The following is a 27,997-nucleotide window of genomic DNA, read 5'->3' as shown; positions in this document are numbered from 1 at the left end:
TATATATATATATATGTATATATATATATATATATATATATATACAATTGTTTTTAAGTTGTGTTTGTTAATTAAAAGGGTAGAATTGTCTCTCTTATTTTTGTATTGGTTAAAAAATGGACTGTGTCCCATTTTTGTATATCCTTATTATCTTGTTATAGTGCAAAGGTTTATTTTGTCTCCAATATTTGAGTGACTACTAAGAAAAGCCCCATAAAACAAGAATTCCTCTACGAAGGGAAATACCTTTCCAGAGGCACTGATTTTGAAAGAGGAGGAATTAAGAGGATGGTCCTCTTACTCATCTTTTAGTGCTGGACATTGGACTTTCACCTATGTTCCCCGGTCTCCATTTGCCAGTCCAAAGTTTATTTTATCCCAGTTTTCCATATTATACCGGAGTTTTATGGCAAAAGACAGCACGGAATACGAACCTTTTCACCAAAATAAAAAATTTTCCCATAGAAATATTAAATTTGACTTTTGCTTTCCTTTGAAAAGACCAGAGGATGGTCTCTCATATTTTTTTTCGGAAGCGGACAGTAAAGTAAAAAGGTAAAGGATACGGCATTAGACTTTACAGTCCTTACCGGTGGTGCTGATCTCCGTTTCTTGGCCCTTCAGCCAGGAAGTGCAATGGGGGGTTGGGGGCCAGCCATCCTGTGCTTTCGCACACCCTTCCTGATTACCTTCCCCAGATTTCTCCAGGTACCCATTTAGAGCTGGGTCGACTCTGGCTAAGCTTACAGAGTCACACCACTGACCCCCGTCCCAAACCGAAGAATTGGGTACACTGGGATTCGAACCCGTGTCCTCTCATACAAAGGATCCCGAATCCAGCGCACCAACCCACTCGGCCAGGACAGTAAAGTGACTACTACAAAAACGGCTGTGCGCTTACAAGAGACGTTAGTATACTCGATACACACAGTTTTTTACGGAAATAGTACTTTTAATACAAAACCCTAAGCCCTATCATTGTGATTGAATAGAAATAGGTTAATAGTTGGGATATATCACTATCTGGACTATTTAAGAGAAAAAAACACTTGCAATAAATGAGAAATTCCTAAAAGATTGAAAGCCTTTAACAGCAGAGATTTTTGTAGCTTCCAAGCAGACATTACTAATATGGTTCGAAATGAAATTTTGCAGAATGAGGTTACAAAACCATATCGGGAAATGAGGCAGTGTATTCTCCCCACTGAAAAAGAGGAGACACTCAGATCTTTTTCGAGAAGAAGACAGAAGAGAGACATCAAAAAGAATACTTCGCTTACTAAAAATTCAGAAAATTATCTGAATTAATTCGTAGGCAAACTCGAGGTTCGTTCAATTTCAGTTGCAAATTAATCACATCAACACAAACAGAATAGAGTAAAGAGCATAATAAAATTTATTTAGGTGATTTCAATGATGTTTATTGAGCATTGTGCTATCGATTCTTATTATGTATTTTGACGCATTGGTTTGAGTGATGCACAGGAGAATTTCAATGGGAGAATTCGAAAAACACTTCTTCGATGAATTTAATTAAGTGTTCTTATAATTTTACTCATTTACTTGCTTTGTTATTTTTCACTTCTGAGCAACCACAAAATGTCCCCCCTACCATCTCTGTCCCAAAATAAATCACTAAATGCGTGCCAATATCTCATATTGGACTTGGTCGTATGGCTATATTTCATGATGCTTAGTGAGATTGATTTTTTTTTTTTTGACAAAAAAATGACGTTCCTTCAATTCTGACAAAACTATGTGACATTTTCTCAATTTTGACAAAAAATGTTATATTTTTTTTCAATTTTTGTGCCCTGAGTGCTTATAGCAGTTAAACATTGCCTATTGTGCGTGAGTACTAATGAAAGTACTTAAGCATGAATTTGAAACGTGGGCGCTTCGAAAAAGCTAAATTAAGTTTATTAGATGTCCTCCAGAGGAATTGTCTCAGGATGCCTTTAGAAATTCACTTGACTGATCATATATCAAATAATAAACTGTATGAAGGAGTTGGATGCTTCGAAAGGTAGAAAGAGATTTGTTAAATATTTTCCCGAGGAACTGTCAACGGGTAGTTTTCGATAGCCTTCTTATTTAACTGGCCATATGTCAAAGAGTAAGCTGTACAAAAAAGTAGTTTGACCCCATGTCCTGGGGCTATAATAACAGAAAGGTTAAGATGACTAGGACACGTTTTACGGATAAAAATGACCAATCACCAAATATTGTAGTTTTCGATAATCCATCAGGGCCCAAACAAAAAGCAGGTCGTCGCCAAATGCGAAGAAGTCATACGAAAGGAATTAAAGGAAACGGAAACTTCGTCGAAGGGGGGTAAACAGTCCAGCCTTGAATTGATTGGGGGAGGAGGAGCAGCGTGTCGAGCTGTGTTGGCCTTATGTGGCTTGGTGCCTCGGTGAGCTATTAGTAGTAGTAGTAGTAAAGCTTTGCTCGACCTCACTTCATATGCTTTGGAACGGGAGGGAGTAAAGAGTAAATCCTTGAATGGACTGGGAGTGAAGGTTACGTAACTATGCTCAACACACAGGATCTGCTCCCTCAGTGAACTGTTAGAAGTAGTAATAAAGCTTTGCTCGACCCCACTTCATATGCTTGGGAACGGGAGGGAGTAAAGAGTAAGGACTTGAATGGACTGAAAGCGGAGGAGGAGGTTACGCAACTGTGTTCACCACATAGGACTTGCTACCTCAGTGAGATGTTAGTAGTAGTCGTAAAGCTTTGCTCAACCTCACTTCATATACTTGGGAACGGGAGGGAGTAAAAACTTGAATAGACTGGGAGTGGAGGGGGTCACTCAACTGTGTTCACCACATAAGACTGGCTGCCTCAGTGAACTGTTAGTAGTAGTAATGAAGCTTTGCTCGACCTCTCTTCATATGCTTGGGAACGAGACGGACTAAAGAGTAAAGGCTTGAATTTACTGGGAGTGGAGGAGGAGGTTGCGTAACTGTGTTCACCACATAGGACTTACTGCCTCAGTGAACTGTCAGTAGTAGTAGTAAAGCTTTGCTCGTCCTCACTTCATATGCTTGAGAACAGGAGGGATTAAAGAGTAAAGGCTTGAATGTACTGGGCGTGGAGGAGTAGGTTATGTAACTGTGTTCACCACATAGGACTTGCTGCCTCAGTGAACTGTTAGTACTAGTATTAAAGCTTTGCTCGACCTCACCTCATATGCTTAGGGACGGGAGGGAGTAAAGAGCAAAGCCTTGAATGGACTGGGAGTGGAATGCGAGGTTACACAACTGTGTTCACCACATAGGACTTGCTGCCTCAGTGAGCTGTTAGTACCAGCAGTAGAGCTTTGCTTGACCTCACTTCATATGCTTGGGAATAGCAGGGTGTAAAGAGTAAAGCTTCGAACAAACTTGGGAGTAAACGGAGAGGGTGTGCAGCTGTGGTCACCTCATGTGGCTTTCTATCTAAGCGAGTTGTTAATAGTGTTAGTAAAGGTTTGCTCAATCTCAATTTATACGCTCATGCAGAAGTAATGTTGTAATTGAAACCGTAATAAGCTTCTTTTTTTTTACAGAGAGAAATCCTCACTTACTTTTTAACCTTTGTTTTTTAAATGCAAAATTGATATAGACTAATCCTGCCACAGATTTACAATTGTAATGGACCTGTAAGAATAACCAATATGGTTGTTAACCCGGTCTAGTATCAAACATCAACAATAAAATACAAAATTGCAACAACTGGACAACATATGTCATCAGCGTTGCCAATACGGTACCTTGTACCGTTTTTGGTACGATTTAGAGGCCGTGGTAGATTTGGAAATTTGTCGGTGCATTTTGGCTTTACTTGGTCCTTTCTGACTTGAACATTTGTTCAAGTTTCAATTTATATAAATTTTAGTTCTTGTTACGGCAAATGTTTTAGCTGTTGTTCAGATTGTAGAAATTAATCTTTTGTGGTACAATTTTAGTCATAAAACTGGAAAGTTTATTTCAAAGCACTGGCAGCGCTGTATGGTATATGTAAACATGATAATTCTCTCAAACCCTACGCAATGATCGTAAGGGAATACCCCTAAGGAAATAAAAAAAAAAAAAAAACTAAAAACGCACATTTTTTGTGTTTACAACCACACATGAAAACCTATAGGCCTACGTACTAGAGTCGGTAGTTTTATAAACCTAACTCCAGAAAAGCTTATAAAATTCCCCAAGACTTAGACCAGTATATTTTTCATCTTGAGGACATTCAATGACATCAAGATTCTCCTAGGTCTTATTTATCTTCTTCTTCGTTAAATAGTAAGCTTAAATTAAAAAAAAATCCTTAAAGCATTAAAAGGCTAAACAAAATGTGGGAATTAAAATCCTAAAAAAAATTAGCTAATTAGATTCTAGCATAACTTAAACTGATCACATGCATTAACACTATGGTTCACTTTATCATAAATAAATCGATAATTTATATCAAATCACAATCCATGGAGAGTTGTCAAAATGTCCCATCTAGATTAAGCACCAGAACAATATCACTCGGTAAATTACTGCACTTATCCAGATAGTTGTTGGCAGGATAAATTAAATTAAATAAGATACAAAAAAACTAAATATCATTAGTATCACTACTTGTATCAGAAAAATCTCCACTTGGTCCATCGGAATTCGCTCGACTACTACTCGAACGACTGGACGTGTCCGACTTTTCCTTTTTAAGTTTATACTCTGTTATTACAACTGTGACGTTATTCACTGTTATTTCCTTACTTTGGGCTGATTTCCTGTCGATATTTTTAAGCCGGGTTCTTGACTTTCTATAAGAACAAAACTTATTTTAGTGCATTTCTTAATAATACTTTATAAAATTGTATCCACAACATCTAGGTTATACAAAAGGCAGCTGAAGCCAACATTTATTAGAACTAGTTTTACAATCAAAGTCCAGTCGGTTTACCATCATTACAAGAGATTACACACTGTTTCCTTTCATGGCCGGGTAAACCAATTAAGAACTTTCAAGAAAGGTTTTTTTGGAGGAGAGGGGGGGGGAAAGAGACAATTTTTTCGTTTTTGTTATTCATGATAGTGTATAAGCTAGCAACTTCTTTCATTTTTCAGTAATCAGTCCTTGGGTACTAGGTAAAAAAATAATATTATATCGGATGGCCTTACCAGTTCCAGATCAGATATAAACATCAAGAAATGAAAAAGAAATTGTGGAGGGAAAAAACGAGGATATTCCCAGACAGTGAAAAAAAGGGCTTTAAAGAGAGAAAGGTTGTCCCGAACGAAAAGCAGATTGTCCCCGAATGAGGTGCGAGGAGCTAGTAAGGAAAGATTTAAGGGAATGAAAACTTCTTGGAAGGGTGTAAAGAAAGATTGGGATAGAGAAGGTTTGTTGGCATCACACGGCTTGGTGCTGCAGTGAGTTATTAGTAGCGGTAGGAGTAGTGAAAAAGGGAAGGATAAATATACAAATATTTCGGGCAAGACCCCTAATCGACCATCCTCAGAACAAAATAAAAACAAAAAGAGCCTAGAAAACGACCATTAAATTATAAAAGGCCCTCTCCATGCAACAGTGACAGAGCAGCTGGTGAGATCACCAGCAACGCTGAATATACATCAAATCACATTTTGACCTACACAACAAGAGTTTATGGTACACACTAGCTTTAAACACGGCGACATTATTTGCAAGCCTAGAAAACCGGTAGGAGGGGATAAATATCGGTAAGCTTTTCGTTCTCAAATCAAAAACTATGATAACTTTATAAGTTTCAACATTTTTTTATGTCTCTAAAGATAAATCTGGTGAAGAAAACCATTTTCAGGCTTTTATCGATTTTATATAATAAATAACATAATCAGTATTACTAATGCTCTTTTCACAATTTTGGCAATATTCATATGAACTTTCTCGTGATTGTTTGTTGTCTAATAGCACAGCCCCGCAAGCTATGCTTTTGCTGTTCTATTAATATGATATATCATTGTTTTGATGATAAAAGTTGTTCTACTACTAGTATATTTGTTCATCACAGCGACTGCGACACTACCCTTGAAAAAGTAAACCAACCCAAAAATTTCTAATTTTTTCAAACTCAAATCCTTAATCTTATATTATAAATATCTTCTATTTCATAATTTTAGATGGATCAAATGAAAGATTTGCTATCAAGCTTTGTTCCTTATTAAGCTCTGAGGGATCTTTGCTATCAAACTGACTCCCAGAACATGATGGTTTTAATAGTTCATATTTTGGCCGATATTGGCACCATGAGATTGCGTCCCATCTGTAGACCTTTACATAAACCACAGTTTATACTGGATCTTAATTGATCTGATTAATGGATCTTAATAGTGACCTTCAAAATGTCAGAGTTATTGCAAAGTATGACATAAAAAGATGAAAAATGATGCTAAGGATGATATTCACATCTAACAAAATCTTATACGTCAAGTCCTTGCAAAGAACTTCTACAAAACCTTTTCGGTGAACGTTCTCTTAAGAAAAAGAAAAAAATCACTTAGTTCTTGTCTAGTTTCACTGAAATGTTGATTCTAACTTTAGTGCGTTCTTCTTAAAAAAACAAGTCAATTGAACATTTTTTCAATTTTTTCATTTTTATTACTGATTAGGACCTTTCATGCAAAAGCTCTACCGTCAAATTTGGAAGAGATGACACTCTTATCAATGTGCAACCTATTTGGATTTGCTAGGCTGAATTAGCAAGTGTGCAATTTAAATATTCAGATGGCAGTGGGGTGTTTATTTTTAACAACAAGTTTCAATGTCTCTAATCATCTTAGACCGAATAATCTATGGATAATATTTAATAACGCCATATTCGCTAGCACATTATCGACGGTGTAGAGTCTCTGCACTGGAATTCAAGCATAATCTAATTTATTGATAGATTATGTAACTAACTAAAATAATTGTACTAACTGTAATTAATTATAAAACTTGAACATAAGTAATTCAAAAATATCTGATTTATTATAAACTAATAACTAATAAACTAAGACTAACTTGCGGTAATGAACTTAATAATGGTAGCAATCTCCCTCGTAGTAATGAATGCGATTGTGGTTTACTTTATCTATTGTTTCTGCTTTTGTTTTTTTTTTATATTTTTCTACAAAGCTCGCGAAACTGAATTTTGTAGTCGATAACGCGGTTTCGGGAATTAATAAAAAATAGTCTATTTAGACTAGAAAGAGCCAAAGCCAAGTAAATTCACCAGAAGAGCACAAACCTGAATTGTGCAAAAATTAACAAAAAGTCGTTGATTTTTTTCGGGTGTTGGGGGGAGTTTTCAACCAGTCCAACCCATACTGAGCACACTGGATCAAGCACGTACTCCCCCCTTGAATTTTCTTGGTGTACCGCCCACTTTTGACATACCAACTATTTTCTATTGTATACAGTCATCATTCGCTTGTTACTCAAAATGAATCCAATGGCTCAATCCGATCCAATCAGCCATTGTTTATTGCTGATTTCTACTGCTTTAAAATTTAATATTTCCTCTGAAAGTTTTTTGTACGTTTTTATCGTAGCAACGTACGATAAAAACGTACGCTTTTAACGTTACAACGTAAGAAAACAAATTTGCTATCAGTCGACATCTGAGATTAAGATTTAATGACTCAATCAATTGCATTTTCGAAATATATTTGCAACTTTTTTTTCATTGGAAAATACGTTGAGAAAGCATAAAAAACAGGCCAAAGTAGGACAATTTTACTATTGCATGCATGACGGTTAAACATATACAACATCATTTGATGATTTAGATTATAGATGTCAAAATCAATACGTGACTTTCAAATATTAAATGCATAACTGTCAAATACAAAATTAGCAAATATCATTAATGACTATCAAATATATAATGCATTGTTTGACGATTTAAATTATAGATGTCAAAATCAATACCGTAGAACGGGGTAGCTATGAACAAAATCAGTAACGAAAAATAAGCGCTCTCTTGCAGACAATAGTGGAATTATTTGACCGTACTTGTTACTAGATTATTCATAGATGGCATCTTAATCAGTTGGGAATACTTGCATTCAGATTAATACGAAACATTAGCTTTTCATTCTTAAAAGAATTTGAGCTATCCAAAATTGTTAAAAAGTCCTAAAAGTAAGTTACCCTTTTTTACTTATATAAACTAAACTAGGCCTTTTAATCTTAAGTTTTTCTATAGCCAAGGAGCCGGATGGTTAGGTTCTTAGGTTAAATCATTTACTCATCCCATGGATTCAAGATGGCAACAGTGTTCAATATTACCCGCAAATATTTTGTTTGTCCGGGGTAACTTTAATATTGATTTCAGTGTTCTATACTGGCCAATTGTTTAACTTTGAATTGAATTGAGGTTTACTCTGTTGTTTATACTTTCAGGAAACCCTTTTTATTCTTTTGATCCTAAGGAAGGCGCAAATCAAGCTCATATCTTTAGCTATTGTTAAAAATTTTGACCTTTTCCTAATACCTTCAGACTTACTTTTATTTCTTTTTGTGGGGAGAGGGGGAGTCATTTGACAATCAATAGAAGAGACAAAGGATCATAAAGTTGCTTATAGTTGCAAAATATGAAAAAGAAAAATACGATTTGCCTTCAAAAAAATATGAAAAATTAATTTAAGGCAATTTAATTTGGGTCTTTTATAATTTAATTTGATACATTCAAAATATGATGTTTTTTTTAAATATTATTTTCAGATAAGGCTCATGCCTTCTGCTTTATCGCTTAAGAGGTTTATTTATCAGGCCGCGGTTTATCACGCAATTTAGCAGAGTCAATACAGGGCAAGTGATATTATCTACGGGCACCCAAAATGGAAACAAAATTATAGAAATAATTTAATCCTTGGAACTGAGCCTATCAGTGGCAATGCTCTACCGGTGCCTGTTGTAAAGACCACAAGCCTTCATTGTGCAATTTTTTTTTCAGTCACTTAGTAGAGAAGCGATGGCCAAAAAACTGAGGAGGAGAGTCATTTGACTGGATTTTTTCATGTATTTTTTGCTTTGTTATTATTCGTTTTAAATTGATTTTTGATCAAGAATTTTTATACATGCCCAGAACGTATACAAAACCAGTGAATGCAATAAAGTATGCCAGCTATGATGAGGATGTGATGAAAAAAGCTCTGGAAGAAATAAAGAAAGGAGATCTAAGAATAAGAAAGGCTTCAGGGAAAGATGGGATTCCTTTGAGTACTCTTTCTCGCCGAATGAACAAAAAGCACAATAAAAAGGTGGGAAGACCAACTGCATTCCAACTGCAAGACCAACTGCATGGGAGATGATAGATGAAGCTATCATCTCCCATTTGTTTACATTTGCTGAGTGGGGGTTTCCTTCTGATCGGTTCGAGCTGAAACTCATAGTCAAAAGTTATCATTCAAAAGACAGTAAATTGCTTTAAGAACAATATACCTGGACAAGACTTTGTCAATTCTTTTCTAAATCGACATCGTTCAAAGCTTCGATTAAGAACCGTGGCGATCTACTCCAAAAAAAGAGCTTCTGTTCCATCTGATATGCTGAACGAACTGAACGAACTGCTTCCACCGTTTGTGTACTACAAAGCTAAAGGCATGTTTCGCCCTTGGCGTACAGGAGGCCCTAACGGAGCTAGGTATGCTGCATCTAAGTCAGTATGGTTTGAGAGAGAAATTTTTGAACAGCGTTTATGTCACTGGCACTCCCCCACCTAAAGAAAAGAGCAGGGAGGAAATTTTTTTTAGGTGACAATCTCTGTTCCCACTTTTCTCCTAAAGTGTTTAAAGTATGTAGAGAAAACAACATTCGCTTTGTATGCCTTCCATCATACGCAACAGATATACTGCAACCTCTTAATGTTGCATTTATTACTCCAATGAAAAGAGCGTGGGGGAAAATTCTTGATGATTACAAAATAGATAACCCAAAAGATACTTCAGTGAAAAAAAAAGCCAAATTCCCCCAGATTCTGAAGCTACTCCTGAAGGGGTAGCATCGAATGGAAAGAAAAATCTCAAGAATGACTTTGCCAAGTGTTTATCACGTACCAGAGACATCCAAGAAAATCCACTTCTCGCCCAGCAAACTCCACAAGAGGTTGTGAACAATGCCGCAAAGTTTTACTAGATGTCCTGCAAGTCCGCAGATTTGGAAAATCTTTAAGGAATGTCACGCGCAAACGTCTTAGCATAACACCAGGGAAAAGCATTCGGGATGCAGAAGATTCAAGTTCTGAGTCTGACATGACTGACGCATCAGGATGCTAGAGTGAGTCTGAAATTGAAGTTGATGAGTTGACGAGCTCTGGCCCTTCTAATCTGTCGAGCAAGGCAGCAGTCAATACGGGTTCAAAAATACACTAAAACCCGTGGATGGACGCTGGTTCATTGAAAAATTCTTTATGGGTCGTATTTATAAGCATTTTGTAGATTTAGAGGTAGATGCTCCTTCTTCTGACGACTTGCTAAACGTGATATGCCTGCGAAAAAACAAGGATGGATCCTTCTATTTTCCCAAGATGAAAAACTCAGCATTCATCCCTCCCGACCAGGTAGTGAAAGATCTTCCAGCCCCTCAACTCACTCACGGCGGAAAATTTTTATTGGATTATGACTTTGCTTATCTGATACTTCACTAATTTGACTTTTTGTTCGCCTTTTTATTTTAGAAGTAATGTTGTAGTTCTCTCAATAAACGATTTTGTTTTTCAAGTTTGATGCCATATGCCTTCCAACTCCTCCAACTCTTGTTCAATGTCTCCCGTCAAATTGTTTAGTATTTAAAGTTAAACACCCCATGAGGTGTTTTGGAGGTGAATGGAGTTCGTCCGGAATGAGGCAGACTCTGTCTGCTGACCACGTGCCTCTGGATATGGGATTTCTCCCCTAACTAAACACTCCGATCAGGACGGCCGCAACCTCATGTGGCGGGTGGAGCCCACCCCTGGAATCTCAGTACCTAGGTTTAACCTAGCTCTAATCAGATTCCAGGCCTAGGGTCGGTTGGGCTAGCGACCCTCCACCCGAAAATTAAGTGCTACGAAAAGTGACAATATAGCCTCGGACCCGGATTCCCTTTTAAGATCTCGACCATCGCGCGTCAATGGACATGCTGACGACGTCAGAAAGACTGATAGACTAAACCTTATGGACCAAAGGGGGCTACGAATAGCCACCTGGAATGTCTTGACTTTGAATGCACCTGCGTCAAAGAACCTACTCTCTGAAGAACTTCGCAAGAATAAAGTGTCAATTGCAGGTCTTACAGAAACACGTCTTACCGGAAGCGGAGAAGAGCGAATAGGGAACAGTGACTCATTGCTCTGGGCTGGAGGAAGCTCGAGAAGGAATGGTGTTGGCCTTGCACTAAATAGCCTTACAAGAAAGGTCTTACTTTTACACGAAGCTGTATCTGACAGATTAATGAAGGCCCGCTTTGGACACAAGCATGGCAAGATGACTGTGATCGTATGCTATGCCCCAACCAACGATTCTGATGATGCGACTAAGGAGGATTTCTACTCTGCTTTGTCCAGATGCCTTGCAATAGTACCCCCCGTGATATAACTGTTCTCCTTGGCGACTTTAATGCGACAGTGCGCGATGATACGGGTTTATGGCGTGGCACAGTTGGTCCTGTATCCCCCGACCCACTTAACGACAATGGGCTCCGCTTACTTGAACTGTGCCGATCTCACGACCTTTACATTGCAAACACCTACTTCCAACGCAAAACTATTCATCAGTACACGTGGTATAGTAATGACGGTCGTACAAAGAAGATGATTGACTACGTCATTACTTCCAAACGCTGGGGATCATTGGTGAAGAACTGCAGAACTTACAGATCAGCAGAGCTTGGAAACGCAGACCATAGGCTTGTGTGCGCCGATCTTCGGCTTCGCCTCCATGCACAACGATCGAAAAGAAAACCCGTCGCTGCAGATATTGGGAAACTAAAGGAACCAAATACTCGCCAGAAGTACAGTATCGAGATATCGAATCGCTTCGAGGCCCTTAGCTCACTTATAGCAGCGAAGATCTCTGGAAGCATTTTAAATTGCAGACCAGTGAAGCAGCACAACTAGTGCTTGGCAAGAGGAGTTATCCAAAGAAATCGTGGCTAACTAATGAAACACTGCAAGTCATAGAGCAAAGACGGAAGGCAAGACTTCTTGGGGACATGACCACATATCGGAGGCTCAATGGAGTGCGGAACAGACTCATTCACCGGGATAGAACCCAGTTTGTCGCAAGGAAAGCCGATGAAATTGAGCTAGCTGCAAAAAAAGAAAGACATGGGCAGCCTATTCAAGCATCTCCGAGACCTCACTAAAAATAAAACTCCCACCTTGGGACCCGTCCTGTCCAGGGATGGTGCACTTCTCTCTGACGAAGGTTCTTGTCTGGAGCGGTGGAAGGACCACTTCTGTTCGCTCCTCAACAATACTGGTCCGTCTGTGCCTCCTAATGATAGTCCCAGCCAACCTTGCAGTCAAAGACCTGGAACATATGTTCCTCCAGATGAGCCTTTCAGCCCCTCAGAAATTGGACATGCAGTAAAAAGACTCAAGAATAATAAAGCTGCTGGTATCTGTGGCTTAAACTCAGAGCTGCTAAAATATGGAGGTCCTGCAATGCTCCTGTTTCTACACACCCTGTTCTCTACAATCTGGCAAACAGAGATAATCCCCGAGGATTGGCGGAAGGGTGTCATCATCCCCTTATGGAAGAGAAAAGGCTCGAGAAGCGACTGCTCCAACTACCGGGGAATAACCCTACTGTCAGTCCCTGGCAAACTGTTTTCAATGATCCTGCTGGATCGATGTCGGAGCATCATTCGAAAAATCTAGCGACCGGAGCAAGCTGGTTTTATGTCGGATCGTTCAATCATTGAGCAGATTTTCACGATTCGACAAATAGTAGAGAAGACCACAGAGTTCCGACAGAAAGCATTTATTGCCTTTGTTGACTTCCGTGCTGCATTTGACTCAGTCGATCGAAAAGCTCTTTGGCAGATTCTAGAGTTGACTGGCCTACCCGAGAAATATTGCAGACTTCTCAAGGCGCTGCACCATGGGACGGAGAGCTGTGTACAAGTAAATGGTCGGCGCAGCCCGTTCTTTCAAATCACGACAGGGGTGCGCCAAGGATGTGCAGTGGCCCCAGAGCTCTTTAATGTCATCATAGATTACGTTATGACAAAAACCACTTCACGTCTCAGCTTTGGACTCAAATTCGGAGATCATACCATCACAGATGTCGATTTTGCCGATGACTTGGCCATTCTGGCGGACTCCATGGAGCAGCTGCTGGAAGCGCTCCGAATTCTGCGAAAAGAGGCTGCCAAAGTAGGACTGCATATAAACTGGAACAAAACTAAAATTATGGCCATAGACCCGTCTTCTCCTGCTGTTAACTCTCCAGTTAGCCTGGACAGCACCACTAGCATCGAGGTTGTTAAAGACTTCACCTACCTGGGCTCCGTAATTTCTTCAAATGGCTCACTTCTCCCCGAGCTGCAGGCAAGATTATCTAAAGCGTCTTCTGTCATGGGTAGACTGAATCGTCACCTATGGCGAAAACTAAATATCAGTCGCACAACGAAACTGCGGATCTTCAACGCTCTAGTCGGCTCTGTGATGCTTTACGGAGCTGAGACATGGCAAGCATCAGCTACAACCCTCAAGAAAATAGACGTATTTCATGCAAAGAGCCTGAGGAGGATTGAGGGCCTACGATGGTCCGACTTCGTCAGCAATGAAAAGCTTCTGCAGCTCACAAAGCAGTCTTGGTTTTCGACTCAAGCAGCCGAGCGAACCTTACGATGGTTCGGGCATCTGCTTCGAATGCCACCACATCTACCCGCAAAGATGATCTATGACTTCGACCTTATCAAAGTTGGTTGGAAGCGACCTCGCGGCCGACCGAAGAAACGTTGGTCCGACAGCCTGTCCGAGTTCTTGGCTATGGCAAACAACAGACAGGGCGAAGAGCCAATACTCGCCATAGACCGAAGCGGGTGGAGAAGGCAGACACCACTCTCTACGCCGAGCAGTGCCCAGCAGGAGACTTAGTCAAGTAAGTCACTCCATGAGGTAACTTTGAACACCATTTTAAGATTGGTGTTGCTCTCACAGCATGAAGACCAGCAGTTTCAGACAGTTGCCATTCGACTCAGAATGACATATTCCCCAAACACCAACAATAGTTTTGAGTAAATTCTGGTTTAAAAAAACATATAAAAATAACCTAGATTTTTCACAATTTTTGGTTCAGTTACCCTGTTCCACGCTACGTAATTTTCAAACATAAAATGCACGGATGTCATGCATTACTGTCAAATAAAAAATTCGTAAATTTCATGCATTACTATCAAATATAAAACACGCACAATAAGCATGACTCTCAAATATATCGCTTGACGATTTAGATTATAGATGTCAAAATTAATACGTGACTTTCAAATACAAAAAAACATGAACGTCATGCATGTCTATCAAATATAAAACACACAAAATTTATGCATGACTCTCAAATATATCATTTGATGATTTAGATTAAGGGCATCAAGATCAATGTGTGACTGTCAAATATAAAAATCGTAAATGTTGTGCGTGATTGTCAAACACAAAATGCTTGAATATCATGTGTGACTGTCAAATATGAATGCTTGAATGTCATGCATAACTGTCAAAAATAAAATTCGTGCTTGTCAAATATGCATGACCAGTCAAAATGTAAACAGCAAAGTTTATGAGGGCCACAATGAAATAGTGGCCCTCTATTTAGATTAGTGAAAATATGTTAACTTTCTTCTATTTAGATTACAAATATTAATAACAATAAATATACTAGCGTATAACATATTATATATAAAAATACAAAAAGTATACAGAGCAAGTAAAGCATTTATAAAATAAAAACAAACACCATATTTCTACTTCAATTCTGATTTACTTTTTCTTCCCTGACGCTGGATCTCTTTTCAATAGCCAAGTTTGTTCATTACTACTAATATACCTTTCACACACTGTACTTTAAGAGAAATGAAGCAAATTGTGAAGAAGAAAAAAGCGGATATTTGCAGCCAGTGAAATCACCAGTGTGGTTCAAAGAATTATATAACTTTTGGCTTGAGTGGGGACATCTACAGAAGTATCTCCTCGTACCAGTGCTTATATTCAAATATAGACATTATCTCATGTCCTAACTTTAATAAATAGCCCTCGACTTCCTGGCACACTGCCAAGAATACTATATTTGAGTCAGCTAAAAAGCGTCAATCGTTTGGTGCCTTCAGAAAAATTCTAAAACATTTTTTATTTTCTGGATTTTTTTTGTATGCCCTGGTATGGTGAATGTCTCTGGGTCAATTTGGAATTGACCCATATATGTTTGTATTATTGTTTGCCCAAGGTACTTAGCTCTGGCTTAGTTTTCGGCAGTGTCAGTGTGTATGCATTTTTTTTTTACTCTTATGTTTCTTCTGACTGCATTCCCAGCCATAGAGCTTTGCAAAGGGTATATGATGATGCATCTGCTTTCAGTGTTCAAGGTTATTGTTGAATTTTCGACGGTCGCATAAATCAACCTACCTAACTATCTAGTATTCCAAATTTTACAGGTTGATATCTGTAAAGTTCAGGCACACAAACTTCCTTGATTTTTTTTTTTATTTCTTTTAAGTCTAGATTACACTTACAAGATTACAAGTCAGTTTTTCGCCGATTTCTGCTTGCGAAGTAATATTATGCCCTGAAACTATGAAGCCTTGACTCTTCCCAAAAATTAAAGGAGCACCACCAGTCGCCACGGAAGACAACTTTAACAGTGGGAGATGACGCGGAAGCGCGTAAACATAACTAAAATCGTCCTTTTCACCGTAGTATCATCTACTGGGATAAATTTTTCGCAGTTCATGTAACTAACTTACCAATAAAGTGAACATACCACTCGATGCCTTTTTTATTTTCTTTACGAATATAATAATCGCTTCTACCGCACACTCAAATTTAGGCCCTTTTAGACCTAAACTAAGCAAACCTTATTATATATAATTTTAGCACTGACAAAACGTAGTATTGTTTTGTCGAAAACGATCAAGAAAACGGCGCTGAAAAACGTAATATTGTTTTGTCGAAAACGACCAAGAAAACGGGCGCTGAAAAACGTAGTATTGTTTTGTCGAAAACGATCAAGAAAACGGCGCTGAAAAACGTAGTATTGTTTTGTCGAAAACGATCAAGAAAACGGCGCTGAAAAATGTAGTATTGTTTTGTCGAAAACGATCAAGAAAACGGCGCTGAAAAACGTAGTATTATTTTGTCGAAAACGATCAAGAAAACGGCGCTGAAAAACGTAGTATTGTTTTGTCGAAAACGATCAAGAAAACGGCGCTGAAAAACGTAGCATTGTTTTGTCGAAAACGATCAAGAAAACGGCGCTGAAAAACGTAGTGTTGTTTTGTCGAAAACGATCAAGAAAACGGTGCTGAGAATACGTAGTATTATTTTGTCGAAAACGATCAAGAAAACGGCGCTGAAAAACGTAGTATTGTTTTGTCGAAAACGATCAAGAAAACGGCGCTGAAAAACGTAGTGTTGTTTTGTCGAAAACGATCAAGAAAACGGTGCTGAGAATACGTAGTATTATTTTGTCGAAAACGATCAAGAAAACGGCGCTGAAAAACGTAGTATTGTTTTGTCGAAAACGATCAAGAAAACGGCGCTGAAAAACGTAGTATTATTTTTCGAAAACGATCAAGAAAACGGCGCTGAAAAACGTAGTATTATTTTGTCGAAAACGATCAAGAAAACGGCGCTGAAAAACGTAGTATTATTTTGTCGAAAACGGCTCTGAAAAACGTAGTATTGTTTTGTCGAAAACGATCAAGAAAACGGCACTGAAAAACGTAGTATTTTTTGTCGAAAACGATCAAGAAAACGGCGCTGAAAAACGTAGTATTATTTTGTCGAAAACGATCAAGAAAACGGTGCTGAGAATACGTAGTATTATTTTGTCGAAAACGATCAAGAACACGGTGCTGAGAATACATAGTATTATTTTGTCGAAAACGATCAAGAAAACGGTGCTGAGAATACGTAGTATTATTTTGTCGAAAACGATCAAGAAAACGGTGCTGAGAATACATAGTATTATTTTGTCGAAAACGATCAAGAAGACGGTGCTGAGAATACGTAGTATTATTTTGTCGAAAACGATTAAGAAAACGGCGCTGAAAAACGTAGTATTATTTGTCGAAAACGATCAAGAAAACGGCGCTGAAAAACGTAGTATTATTTTGTCAAAAACGATCAAGAAAACGGCGCTGAAAAACGTAGTATTGTTTTGTCGAAAACGATCAAGAAAACGGCGCTGAAAAACGTAGTCGAAAACGATCAAAAAAATGGCGCTGAAAAACGTAGTATTGTTTTGTCGAAAACGATCAAGAAAACGGCGCTGAAAAACGTAGTATTGTTTTGTCGAAAATGATCAAGAAAACGGCTCTGAAAAACGTAGTATTATTTTGTCAAAAACGATCAAGAAAACGGTGCTGAGAATACGCAGTATTATTTTGTCGAAAACGATAAAGGAAACGGTGCTGAGAATACATAGTATTATTTTGTCGAAAACGATCAAGAAAACGGCGCTGAAAAACGTAGTATTATTTTGTCGAAAACGATCAAGAAAATGGCGCTGAAAAACGTAGTATTATTTTGTCGAAAACGATCAAGAAAACGGCGCTGAAAAACGTAGTATTATTTTGTCGAAAACGATCAAGAAAACGGTGCTGAGAACACGTAGAATTATTTTGTCGAAAACGATCAAGAAAACGGCGCTGAAAAACGTAGCATTATTTTGTCAAAAACGATCAAGAAAACGGCGCTGAAAAACGTAATATTATTTTGTCGAAAACGATCAAGAAAACGGCGCTGAATAACGTAGTATTATTTTGTCGAAAACGATCAAGAAAACGGCGCTGAAAAACGTAGCATTGTTTTGTCGAAAACGATCAAGAAAACGACGCCGAAAAACGTAGTATTGTTTTGTCGAAAACGATCAAGAAAACGGCGCTGAAAAACGTAGTATTATTTTGTCGAAAACGATCAAGAAAACGGTGCTGAGAATACGTAGTATTATTTTGTCGAAAACGATCAAGAAAACGGTGCTGAGAATACGTAGTATTATTTTGTCGAAAACGATCAAGAAAACGGCGCTGAAAAACGTAGTATTATTTTTCGAAAACGATAAAAAAAACGGCGCTGAAAAACGTAGTATTATTTTGTCGAAAACGATCAAGAAAACGGCGCTGAAAAACGTAGTATTATTTTTTCGAAAACGATCAAGAAAACGGCGCTGAAAAACGTAGTATTGTTTTGTCGAAAACGATCAAGAAAACGGCGCTGAAAAACGTAATATTATTTTGTCGAAAACGATCAAGAAAACGGCGCTGAAAAACGTAGTATTATTTTGTCGAAAACGATCAATAAAACGGTGCTGAGAATACGTAGTATTATTTTGTCGAAAACGATCAAGAAAACGGTGCTGAGAATACGTAGTATTATTTTGTCGAAAACGATCAAGAAAACGGTGCTGAGAATACGTAGTATTATTTTGTCGAAAACGATCAAGAAAACGGTGCTGAGAATACATAGTATTATTTTGTCGAAAACGATCAAGAAAACGGTGCTGAGAATACGTAGTATTATTTTGTCGAAAACGAGCAAGAAAACGGCGCTGAAAAACGTAGTATTATTTTGTCGAAAACGATCAAGAAAACGGCGCTGAAAAACGTAGTATTATTTTGTCAAAAACGATCAAGAAAATGGCGCTGAAAAACGTAGTATCGTTTTGTCGAAAACGATCAAGAAAACGGCCCTGAAAAACGTAGTATTATTTTGTCGAATACGATCAAGAAAACGGCGCTGAAAAACGTAGTATTGTTTTGTCGAAAACGATCAAGAAAACGGCGCTGAAAAACGTAGTATTGTTTTGTCTAAAACGATCAAGAAAACGGCGCTGAAAAACATAGTATTGTTTCGTCGAAAATGATCAAGAAAACAGCGCTGAAAAACGTAGTATTGTTTTTCCGAAAACGATCAAGAAAACGGCGCTGAAAAACGTAGTATTATTTTGTCGAAAACGATCGAGAAAACGGTGCTGAGAATACGTAGTATTATTTTGTCGAAAACGACCAAGAAAACGGTGCTGAGAATACGTAGTATTATTTTGTCGAAAACGAGCGATAACTCAAACTTTGTTTGAAGATTCGTCATTTTTAAGTGCTTAAAAAGTGCCTAAATTTGAATTTGCAGTAGAAGCGATTATTATATTTGTAAAGAACATAAAATAGGCATCAAGTGGTATGTTCACTTTATTGGTAAGTCAATTTTATGAACTACGAAAATTTTAACTCTACTGAATTTAACTCCATCAATTCTTCAAACGCACAGAAGTCTATATGACAAGAACACATACAAACACCTAACTATGAAATGCCTTTAATGTCGGGCTTCAACGAAATGCGATGGAAAGTATTTTCAAACTTGGTTATTTTCTTTTCATCTAATCACTTATACTTTCAGCCATGTCAATAATTCTTACGGTATGGTATTGCAGGAGAGCGAGATTGACTAAAGCAGCTTCATGTTTGCAGGACAGTATTTTGGCAGTCCCAATCAGGCATAATTTTTATAAATCATCTTCAGAAAAGAATTTGAATGCTTAGGAATAAGTTCTGACAAGATTTAACTTGTTTGCAGAGCTGCCTCGTTTTCTTGCTGGTTTTTAGAAAACAAAACTAGCTGTTTTTCAGCCCCCAGGTGAGTTCTTTCAACTTTTATTGTCTTAGGTACATAGCACTCGCCAAACTTGTAAAGGTAGTTCCTAAAAAAAGTAATCAATACTCCTCTCCACACTGGAGATGTAAAATTTGAGAATACGGCCCGTAGGTAACGAGTTTCATATCCCTGGTTTAAATTATGAGCAAATCCGGATTTTGGAAATTAACCCACGAACTTTTTGTTTCGGGTTCGAAAGAATATAGCCTTAAAGTTAGTGAGTGTTTATAGTTTTTTATTTTTGTAAAATTTGTTCCTGTCTTTTCTGAGGGTTCACCAAAGTGATGGCTATCATCATGTTCACAATCTTGTGGTCTCCAAAGTTAAAATTTGCCATTTTCTTTTTAGTTTTTGCAACAACTCGTGTAATTACCATCTGAAACACGAATATGCCCCTTCTCCCAACATTCAGAAACTGCCGTAAAAGGAACCCTGATATGCCCTGTTGTTTTCAAGCCTTCAATAGGCGAATTAACAGACCTTTTTTAAGGGAGTTATATACACCGTTTACTTATATTTTGAGCCCTTTCCTATATGGGTGAGCCAAGTCTGTGTGCCCTAAGCTTATACTCACTGGAGTTTAAAGAAAAGGTTACTACAAGGGGTATAAGAGGTTGAAAGGGGGGTTGCCTATCATTTTGGCAAAATTGCAATCATTCTTTATCATTTTCTTCTGTTGTTTGTATTAAGTTCCTGATTGATTTGCCAAGTGAACATATCCTACATGAAATATATATGTCAGTAGGTAAAATACTTACTGTTTTTTTGGAGCATGTGCTGTATCATCGAATCGTTTCGTCATACTATCTTTTTTAAAGTTTTTCGGTGGACTTGGACTATTAGACACGGTTTGGATTACTTGGGTGCTTGGCCTTGGTTTTCTAAAAAAGAGAGTATTAAAGAAAGAAACAGATATTACACTGAATCTCCAACCCTAAAACGTGCAGAAAAAAGGTCAATAGCTTATACGGATAAGGCTAGCCTACTTTCAATTAAAAAAAAATACTTGGCACGAAAAGTAATCACAAATTCTAAACACATTCGAAGAGGTGTCATCATTGCTCAAACATCCTCTTAGTCTCCTTCTGCTGCCAACTACAAGAGACCACAGTGAGCAGTCGCTCAAAGAAGGCTATGAAGACGTCCTGTAGAACACATCAACGAAGCTGCGTTATTTTCAATGGGGTTACCCACCTCTGCAGTTCATTCACAAGAGGAAACGATATCAGCAATTTGTTCCAATCCTTTCAATGACCTGAGGGAAATGGACCTCTGGAGCCTGAGCCTTATTTCACTTTAATGAGTTCACCCATTATAATAAGGTCATATTCGCCACCAAGTGAAATAATTTTAAGTCGAAGCGTGATTGGAAAGCATATAAGTAACAATTCACCTGTAATATGCATCATCAATGTCATTGTGGAGCCTATAAGGATATATCCTTAGATTGTTTTAAGCTGTAATTTAAAGCAGAAAAAATCAAAACAAAAGAAAAAATTTGATGTCTTTATTATCAGTAATAAGCAGTGATGGTGAAAATCCATCTTAAACCTATCAGAGGTTCAAGTTCATAGATGGACAACCCAGTGGTTCCCGCTTACAGAGCAGCTTGTAACAGACCTCGCTACACGAGCCGAACAAGTCTTAAAAATGCTCGATACAGGGCAAGGTGGAAATGCCTGATTCCCACCACAAGTACAAAGTAAATCAAATAAGCAACAAATAATTAATGTGGCTAAAATATAACATATTTCCTGGTTCTTAAATTTTATGTTTTCTGTGAAATTTTTGGTATTTTCCTTTTCTGCTCCTATTTTTACAATCAATCAACAAAAGACAACAAGTTTCCATAGCTGAGATTTAGCACTATCAATCTAATACTGCTACTACTACTGAATCACCCACTGCAGCACCAAGCCGCCTGAGGCCAACACAGCTACGCACGCTCCTCCTCCAACCTAAACTATTCAAGGCCTCCCTCTTCAATGTTCGGCAATCTGTCATCCTTCGTCCCCAGAAAATGGCCTAGCCATCTCAACCTTTCTTTCATTATAGCCCTAGAAAGCGAGATTGAACCACATTTTTCGTACAACCTACTGTTTGATCTATCAATCTACCAAATTATTTTTTTAAGTTTTGTGTATATGGTATTTTATATAGAAAATACGTTGGGTATTAGTTGACAATTGTTAAAAAGAGACTATTTTCCTATTTTCAATCAGTTTAAATCCTTCTCAGAGACAAAATCTAAGAAATTTCAAAATTGTGACTTGGTGAATTTACATATCTGAAGCTAATGAATCCAATAACATAAGCATCTTGTCATGTTAGCGCTAGTTACAGCTGCTGGCTTGTCAAAAAATTGCTTGCTTCAGAGGGAAGATATACTGTAACATATTGGCAGAACGAATGTTCTGAATTTAATGCAACATAAAATACAATCCAACTCTATTTTGTAAGTTTATTACATCACATAAAACCGCCTAAGTTACGTTGACTCTGAGGGCATAAAACACAAAAATATAAAATTACTTGATGGGCTACACAAGGACTGACGTAGTAATGTGAAGGCAACATCACAATAAATTCCAACCCCATATATTTTACTTATTTTACTACATCTTTGGCAAACACTCAAGTTCAGCACAGCCATAGAAACAAAATTCACATGGGTTCAAATCAACTGGCCTGGCAGGCCGACTGATGTATCTTGCAACGTAATGATATGAATAGAAAAAATCTCTTTCGAAATCTTTTTATGTTATATTCCTTCATGCTAACCTTGAAAGATTAGATTCTAGACTAAGCACTGTCCCTGTTTTACAACTGTTCTGTATACAAAGATGTCAAGTACACCCGCCGATAAAACCATATGGTTTCCAATCAGGTGATTTTCTGGGACGACTGGCTTTACTGCACATCAAGATCGTATGACTGAGATAAAATTGAATGAACTATCATATTTACCAATCAATCCAATTCAATGGTTGGTTGACCATTCCAATCAGTCGTCATCCAATCCAATGATTGGTTGGCCAATCCAATCAACCATTATGCAGACCAATCAATCCAATTCAATGGTTGGTTTAATAACCATTGATGGTGGAATTTTAATCCACCATCCAATCAATTCGACCATGACCCAATCAGACGTCAATGACAACGAATCACTCTCATTATACTTTAAAAAGTGTTACATCTTAAAATAGGATGCACCTAAGTATTATCAATCTTCAAACTACGTTTTATTGCATCCAGTGTAATGACATTGCGACTGGGACAATCCAAATGTGCTATGTTAAACAATACAACCATACGTTAGACCAGAAAGCCAAAAAATGCTTATCGTCTTTTTTGTCATAAACAAACAAATATTTATACATATAATTTTATTTAGCCATTTAAGGTGTAATTATAAATTATACCAAATATACCAGTTTCCAACTTCTCCGATTTGTGAGAAAAAGGATATAGCATATTTGAGAAAAATAAAACGAAAAATAGAACTGAAATAATCGGTAGAATGTGAGCTTAAACACCCAGGTTGTAAATATACACCTAAAACAAATTTAATCTAATTTATTCTGAAATACCCCAGCAAAATTACTAGGACATCATCATCATCATCAAGTGCAATTGTCCTTATATTTGCATCTCTTTGAAAACCTTTTTAAAAGAAGAGAATACTTAAGAAAGCATTATGTAGCAAAGAGTCTAAGTTTCTTTGAAATTCAGAATTCGAGAAATTTCACATTACTTATTTAATTAAGAACTCAATAAGTTAAATAAGAATGAATTCAGTGAAAAGCCTAAATCAATATTTTCTAGCACAAAGCACTGTAAAAATATGCAAGGTACACTTAAACCAGTAAATTTTCTTTTGAAAAATTTTCAAACGCATTGGTTAGGAAGAAAGATATAATTAATCTTAAAAGGCTGATTTAAGCTGCAAGGTAACAAAAATTTTCGAATTGGGATTAAGAAGTGTCACTTTCCCATGCATTTTTCTTCTTTCATACTTTTGTTTAAGATGGCTTCCAAACATCAGGATCGGGGGGGGGAATCAAGGTCTGGAGGGGAAACTGCCCCCTTCCAAATCAACTATGGGCTCTGTTTAAACACTATTAACTTAGAGCTGACTGCATAAGTTCATTCTGAAAATTATTTTATTTTCAAAATGTCTCAAACGACATGTTTACATTTCAGAGAAGTTCAAGGAGATGTTGTATAAACATAAAAGCACATTTTTGGAAAAAAAAGGGACAATTGGTATTTGTGCGCACTGACAATTTTTCGCCCTTCTATAAGAAAAACTGCTTTTTTTATGCAGAAAAAATTTGCCTACTAGGTTTTCTCAAAAGGGTTACTGCCAGAAAAAAGTACTACCCCTGGCAAGTGGCAATCCTGAAAAAGAAGCTGATGAGAGACTAAAAGGTAAAGGTTTTCATATTGGAGACCCATTCATTTTTTTACTCAAACTGAAGAGAAATTTCCAGACCTGCCAGAAACCACTCTGAAACATCTTAGCATACAACTACTAGAGTGTCAAGCAAACAGTCATTTTTTATCACCAATTATTTCTTGCAAAAGAAGTAATATGTGGACAATGTCCAAACAAGGGGAAAGCACAATTTTCAAATCATAAGCTTTAAGGCTTGAACAACTGATACAGTCCTGTGGTGGCGCAGTGGGTTTGACCTTAGCTTGGTAATACGGGACCCAGAGATCAAATCATGCTGCAGAAATGCACTGCAGGGCCAACACAGGGACCTTAGTAGTCAAGAAGCGTTGTTAGTCTGATACAATACAAACAACTGATACTATAATTAACTTTTTGATAATAAGCAAAAACTTATCATTTCAATTTTGTTTGTTAAATCTTTAAGTATTTGGAAAACAGCTGTTGCCTGTTTTCACAAAAAAAAAAACAGTCTTCTGTTTTTTGTTGATCTGTTCTATTTCATTGGAGCCCAGTTAATTTTATTTTGTTTCTTCCAAAAAACAGAACAGTACCTGTGCTTAATTGGGAACTCCCCCTCAAATTCTAAATTAATTTTTAAAGAATCTGGAAATTAAAAATTTCTTACAAAATTTCACTCTGTTTGAAATTTTTTTTTATTTACAAATTAACAGAATTTTCTCAAAATCTGTTCACTTACAGTAGAGCTAGCTTGCTCAAATCAATAGCCAGATCTAACAGCAAAGGCCATATCCTTTAACAGAAAATAAATGTGCAAAAAACAAAAATAGACAAAAAAGCCATATCCTTCGACAGAAAATAAATATGCAAAAAAATGTATTAGAAGGCTGAAAGGGTTAAAAAAGATAAACCAACAAGACTTACCTTGTCGAAGTTCCTTTCCTTCCATCACACATTAAACATTTAAAAGCTTCTGGTGTATTCTTGTAGGTACAAACACTGCAGTCCCAAGCATTGAAATCTTCATCATTTTTAGAAGGCCTTTTATTCTTTCTGAAAATGAATATGGCAAATAATCACAAATTTGTATTTTAAAGTATTTTAATATTTCAATTAACTTAATAGCTAAAAATGCTGAACATACCCCTGAAAATGTCTTTTAACACTCTTTTAGAACACACTTTTAGAACACACAAATAGCTACCAGTAAAATATTTATTCTGAGCCCATAAAAGTAGGTGGGTATGCATGGATTTGTTTTCAGCTGGGCCAAAAACAATAAAACATTTAATGGATAACCTGAAAAAGAGGCACCAAGAACTTTGGGAAATTTAGGACATTGGTAGGGAGGAGTACACACCACTGCATACATCCTTGCTTATAGGTGCTTTTGAATTAACATCTTGTTCCTCTATATTTCTTCCTTTTTGTGGCTAGTAGAAAAAAAAACATTCTCAAACAATTTTATTATCAAATGCCTGACAAAATCATGCTAACCAGTCACAATTCTTGTCACATTAAAAGAAAAGGCACTGGATATATAATAGTCACAGTCATAACAATCATCACATAAATTTATTTGCAACTCAACAAAAGATATTAACTAAATAACAAAATTCAAAATAACATAAACACTCAAATTGAAACCTAAAATATTTGAAATTCTGACTTCCTGAAAAAAATCAAATTAAAAAGCTTTAAAATCAACAATGAAAAAAGTATAATAAACTAAAACAAATATATATACAACTATTGATGAGAGAGTGTAGTATCAAAAATCTTGATAAAGATGAGAATGAAACTATTTGCATTATGCATATCTTAAGCTGTTACTGGTTGAATTTTAGGCACTGAATCAGCTACTTGTCACAGGAGTCATGGACATGAAGGGAGATGCTCAGGGGGGGAGGGAATTCACAAAGAAGTGGGTTTGCCAAAATATTAATATCAAACTTAAAGGCAATTCATCTTGGCATGTTGAAAGAGTTTCAATGAAAAAGTGTTTTAAAATGGAGCAATAAGGGATAATGGAGGATTTAGAAATGCTCAGAAAGGAAATGAAGTAGAAAGAAAAGCTCAGCACTGGATCCTTTCTAGGCAATCATTCTGATATGAAGTCAGGCAAAATGCACCATGTCTTCTTCTATAAACCAGAGTTGGGAGTTTCAGCTTGCACACCCTTGTAGGGTAAGGGAGTTCATTAAGTCCACCCACCATCTTAGTAGTTCTTCTCTGGACATCTTTGAGAATTTTTATATCTTATCTGAAAAAGGGGGATGCAAGGACCATGCATGTCTCAATCCTTGGCCAAACAAGTCCTTTATATAAAAGGCTCAAGATTTTAGAACAGGAGGAAATTGTTCTTTTTATGAGCCCTAGTGATGAGCTAGCTGATGCTACTGCCTTCTTTTCATGAGTGCTAGATTTGAGATGATTGTCAACAATTACTCCTAGGTCATGTTCTTCCAACACTGGAGAAAGGGACTGAACATAAAGAAAGTAAGTTGTATTGATGTTCTAGTGCCCAAAGTGTAAAACATGGCGTTTTCACATTGAAAGTGAGTAGCCAAGATCTTACCCACATGCTAAGGAGATCAAGGTCTTTCTGAAGTTGGAAAGCATCCTCAAGAGTGCTAGCTGAACCAATTAACTTAGAATCATCAGCCTCCTGCTTTTAAGGGTCTATTAGGGTCATCCTGCTTAAGGGTCTATTCTGCCAGACCCTACAGATTTGTTCTGGTTCAGGTTTTTCAGTCTAGTCTCTTTACTGACAGTAATTGGTAACATTGGTTTATCAACTTTATCTCAAGAAAACTTGGCCACCAGTGGTCTTCCTCTTCATATAGTATGTAGTTATGTTTGTTGATTGTATTCTCTTTTTTTGTTGGTTGTTTATTTTTTGCTTGCACTTTCTTGCATGTTTCTACTAGCTTTTTTCTTGTAGCAGCCTGTGTTAAATAAATCAATTATCTTGATCATTATTAATTATTATGGTCAATTGTAATATAATGGTCAAATAACAGGTCAAGGAAACTATTCACAAATAGCCTAGCCTATATCTAAACACCAACAGATGCAAAAGAACAGAGGAAAATGTTAACTAGGGCTATATATAGGATAACCAAGGGTAGAAGTGTAGTTGCAAATGAAATAATCAATATATTTAGACCTAGAAAGAGGCAACAAGTCTTGTGTTGAACTTAGATTCTAGGCCTATATCTGTATTAGTAATAGAATCTTGCATATATTTAAACCTTATAATTTTCATATATAACCCAGGGCCATATCTAGCCTCACAAGATTGGGAAAGGGGGAAGATTGTAGACTAGATACAACTAGGCTATAGGCTATCTGGAAAAAAGTGAACAGAAAATATAATGGTATGGGTTTTTGATTACTACAACGTTCCATTTAAAGGAGGCTTATCGGTTCAAAATACAAAATAGTCAAAGCAATTAGGCCTATATGAAGACACATTTGCTTTTGAAGTTGGCCCAGGCTAAGTCTACTAACTAGTCAAGGCTAATAGAATCATTCTTTAGCAAATGGATCAACCTAGAACAAAACTGGCTAAACCAGGTTTAAAAACACAACAACAAAATGGTATAAAACCTTTGTGACTGAGGACTTTTATCCATTAATTTTTAAATCAGTTGTGGGAAGAATCTTAACAGAGCTTTTTTGTTTTGCTTCTTCATTGAACATGAATTTACGTTATAGAGTTACATTCT

At 37.0% G+C, this 27,997-nt stretch overlaps 1 protein-coding gene across 1 annotated transcript; it reads right to left on the bottom strand.

Moving 5' to 3' along the window:
* Positions 1–4: 4 nt before the first annotated feature.
* Positions 5–27,991, bottom strand: LOC136040944 (YY1-associated factor 2-like). Its single transcript, XM_065725385.1, has 4 exons — positions 27,879–27,991; positions 25,191–25,319; positions 20,605–20,727; positions 5–4,792 (listed from the first exon to the last, which is right to left on the bottom strand). The coding sequence occupies exons 1-4, from the start codon at positions 27,902–27,904 to the stop codon at positions 4,585–4,587; spliced, it is 486 nt and encodes a 161-aa protein (XP_065581457.1). The 5' UTR covers positions 27,905–27,991; the 3' UTR covers positions 5–4,584.
* Between the last annotated feature and the right edge of the window lie 6 nt (positions 27,992–27,997).

Source organism: Artemia franciscana, chromosome 21 (assembly GCF_032884065.1).
Source record: "Artemia franciscana chromosome 21, ASM3288406v1, whole genome shotgun sequence".
Classification (NCBI taxonomy): Eukaryota; Metazoa; Arthropoda; class Branchiopoda; order Anostraca; family Artemiidae; genus Artemia; species Artemia franciscana.
This window is presented reverse-complemented; position numbering and strand designations above follow the sequence as displayed.

Bases quoted from the DNA above. Each gene is read 5' to 3' on its own strand.
- LOC136040944 (XM_065725385.1), bottom strand. From the start codon at position 27,904: ATGGATAAAAGTCCTCAGTCACAAAG. The intron at 25,320-27,878 runs GTTTTATACCAT...ATTCATTTTCAG, and splicing joins AAAAGTCCTCAGTCACAAAG to AAAGAATAAAAGGCCTTCTA. The intron at 20,728-25,190 runs GTAAGTCTTGTT...TCTCTTTTTTAG, and splicing joins AGGAAAGGAACTTCGACAAG to AAAACCAAGGCCAAGCACCC.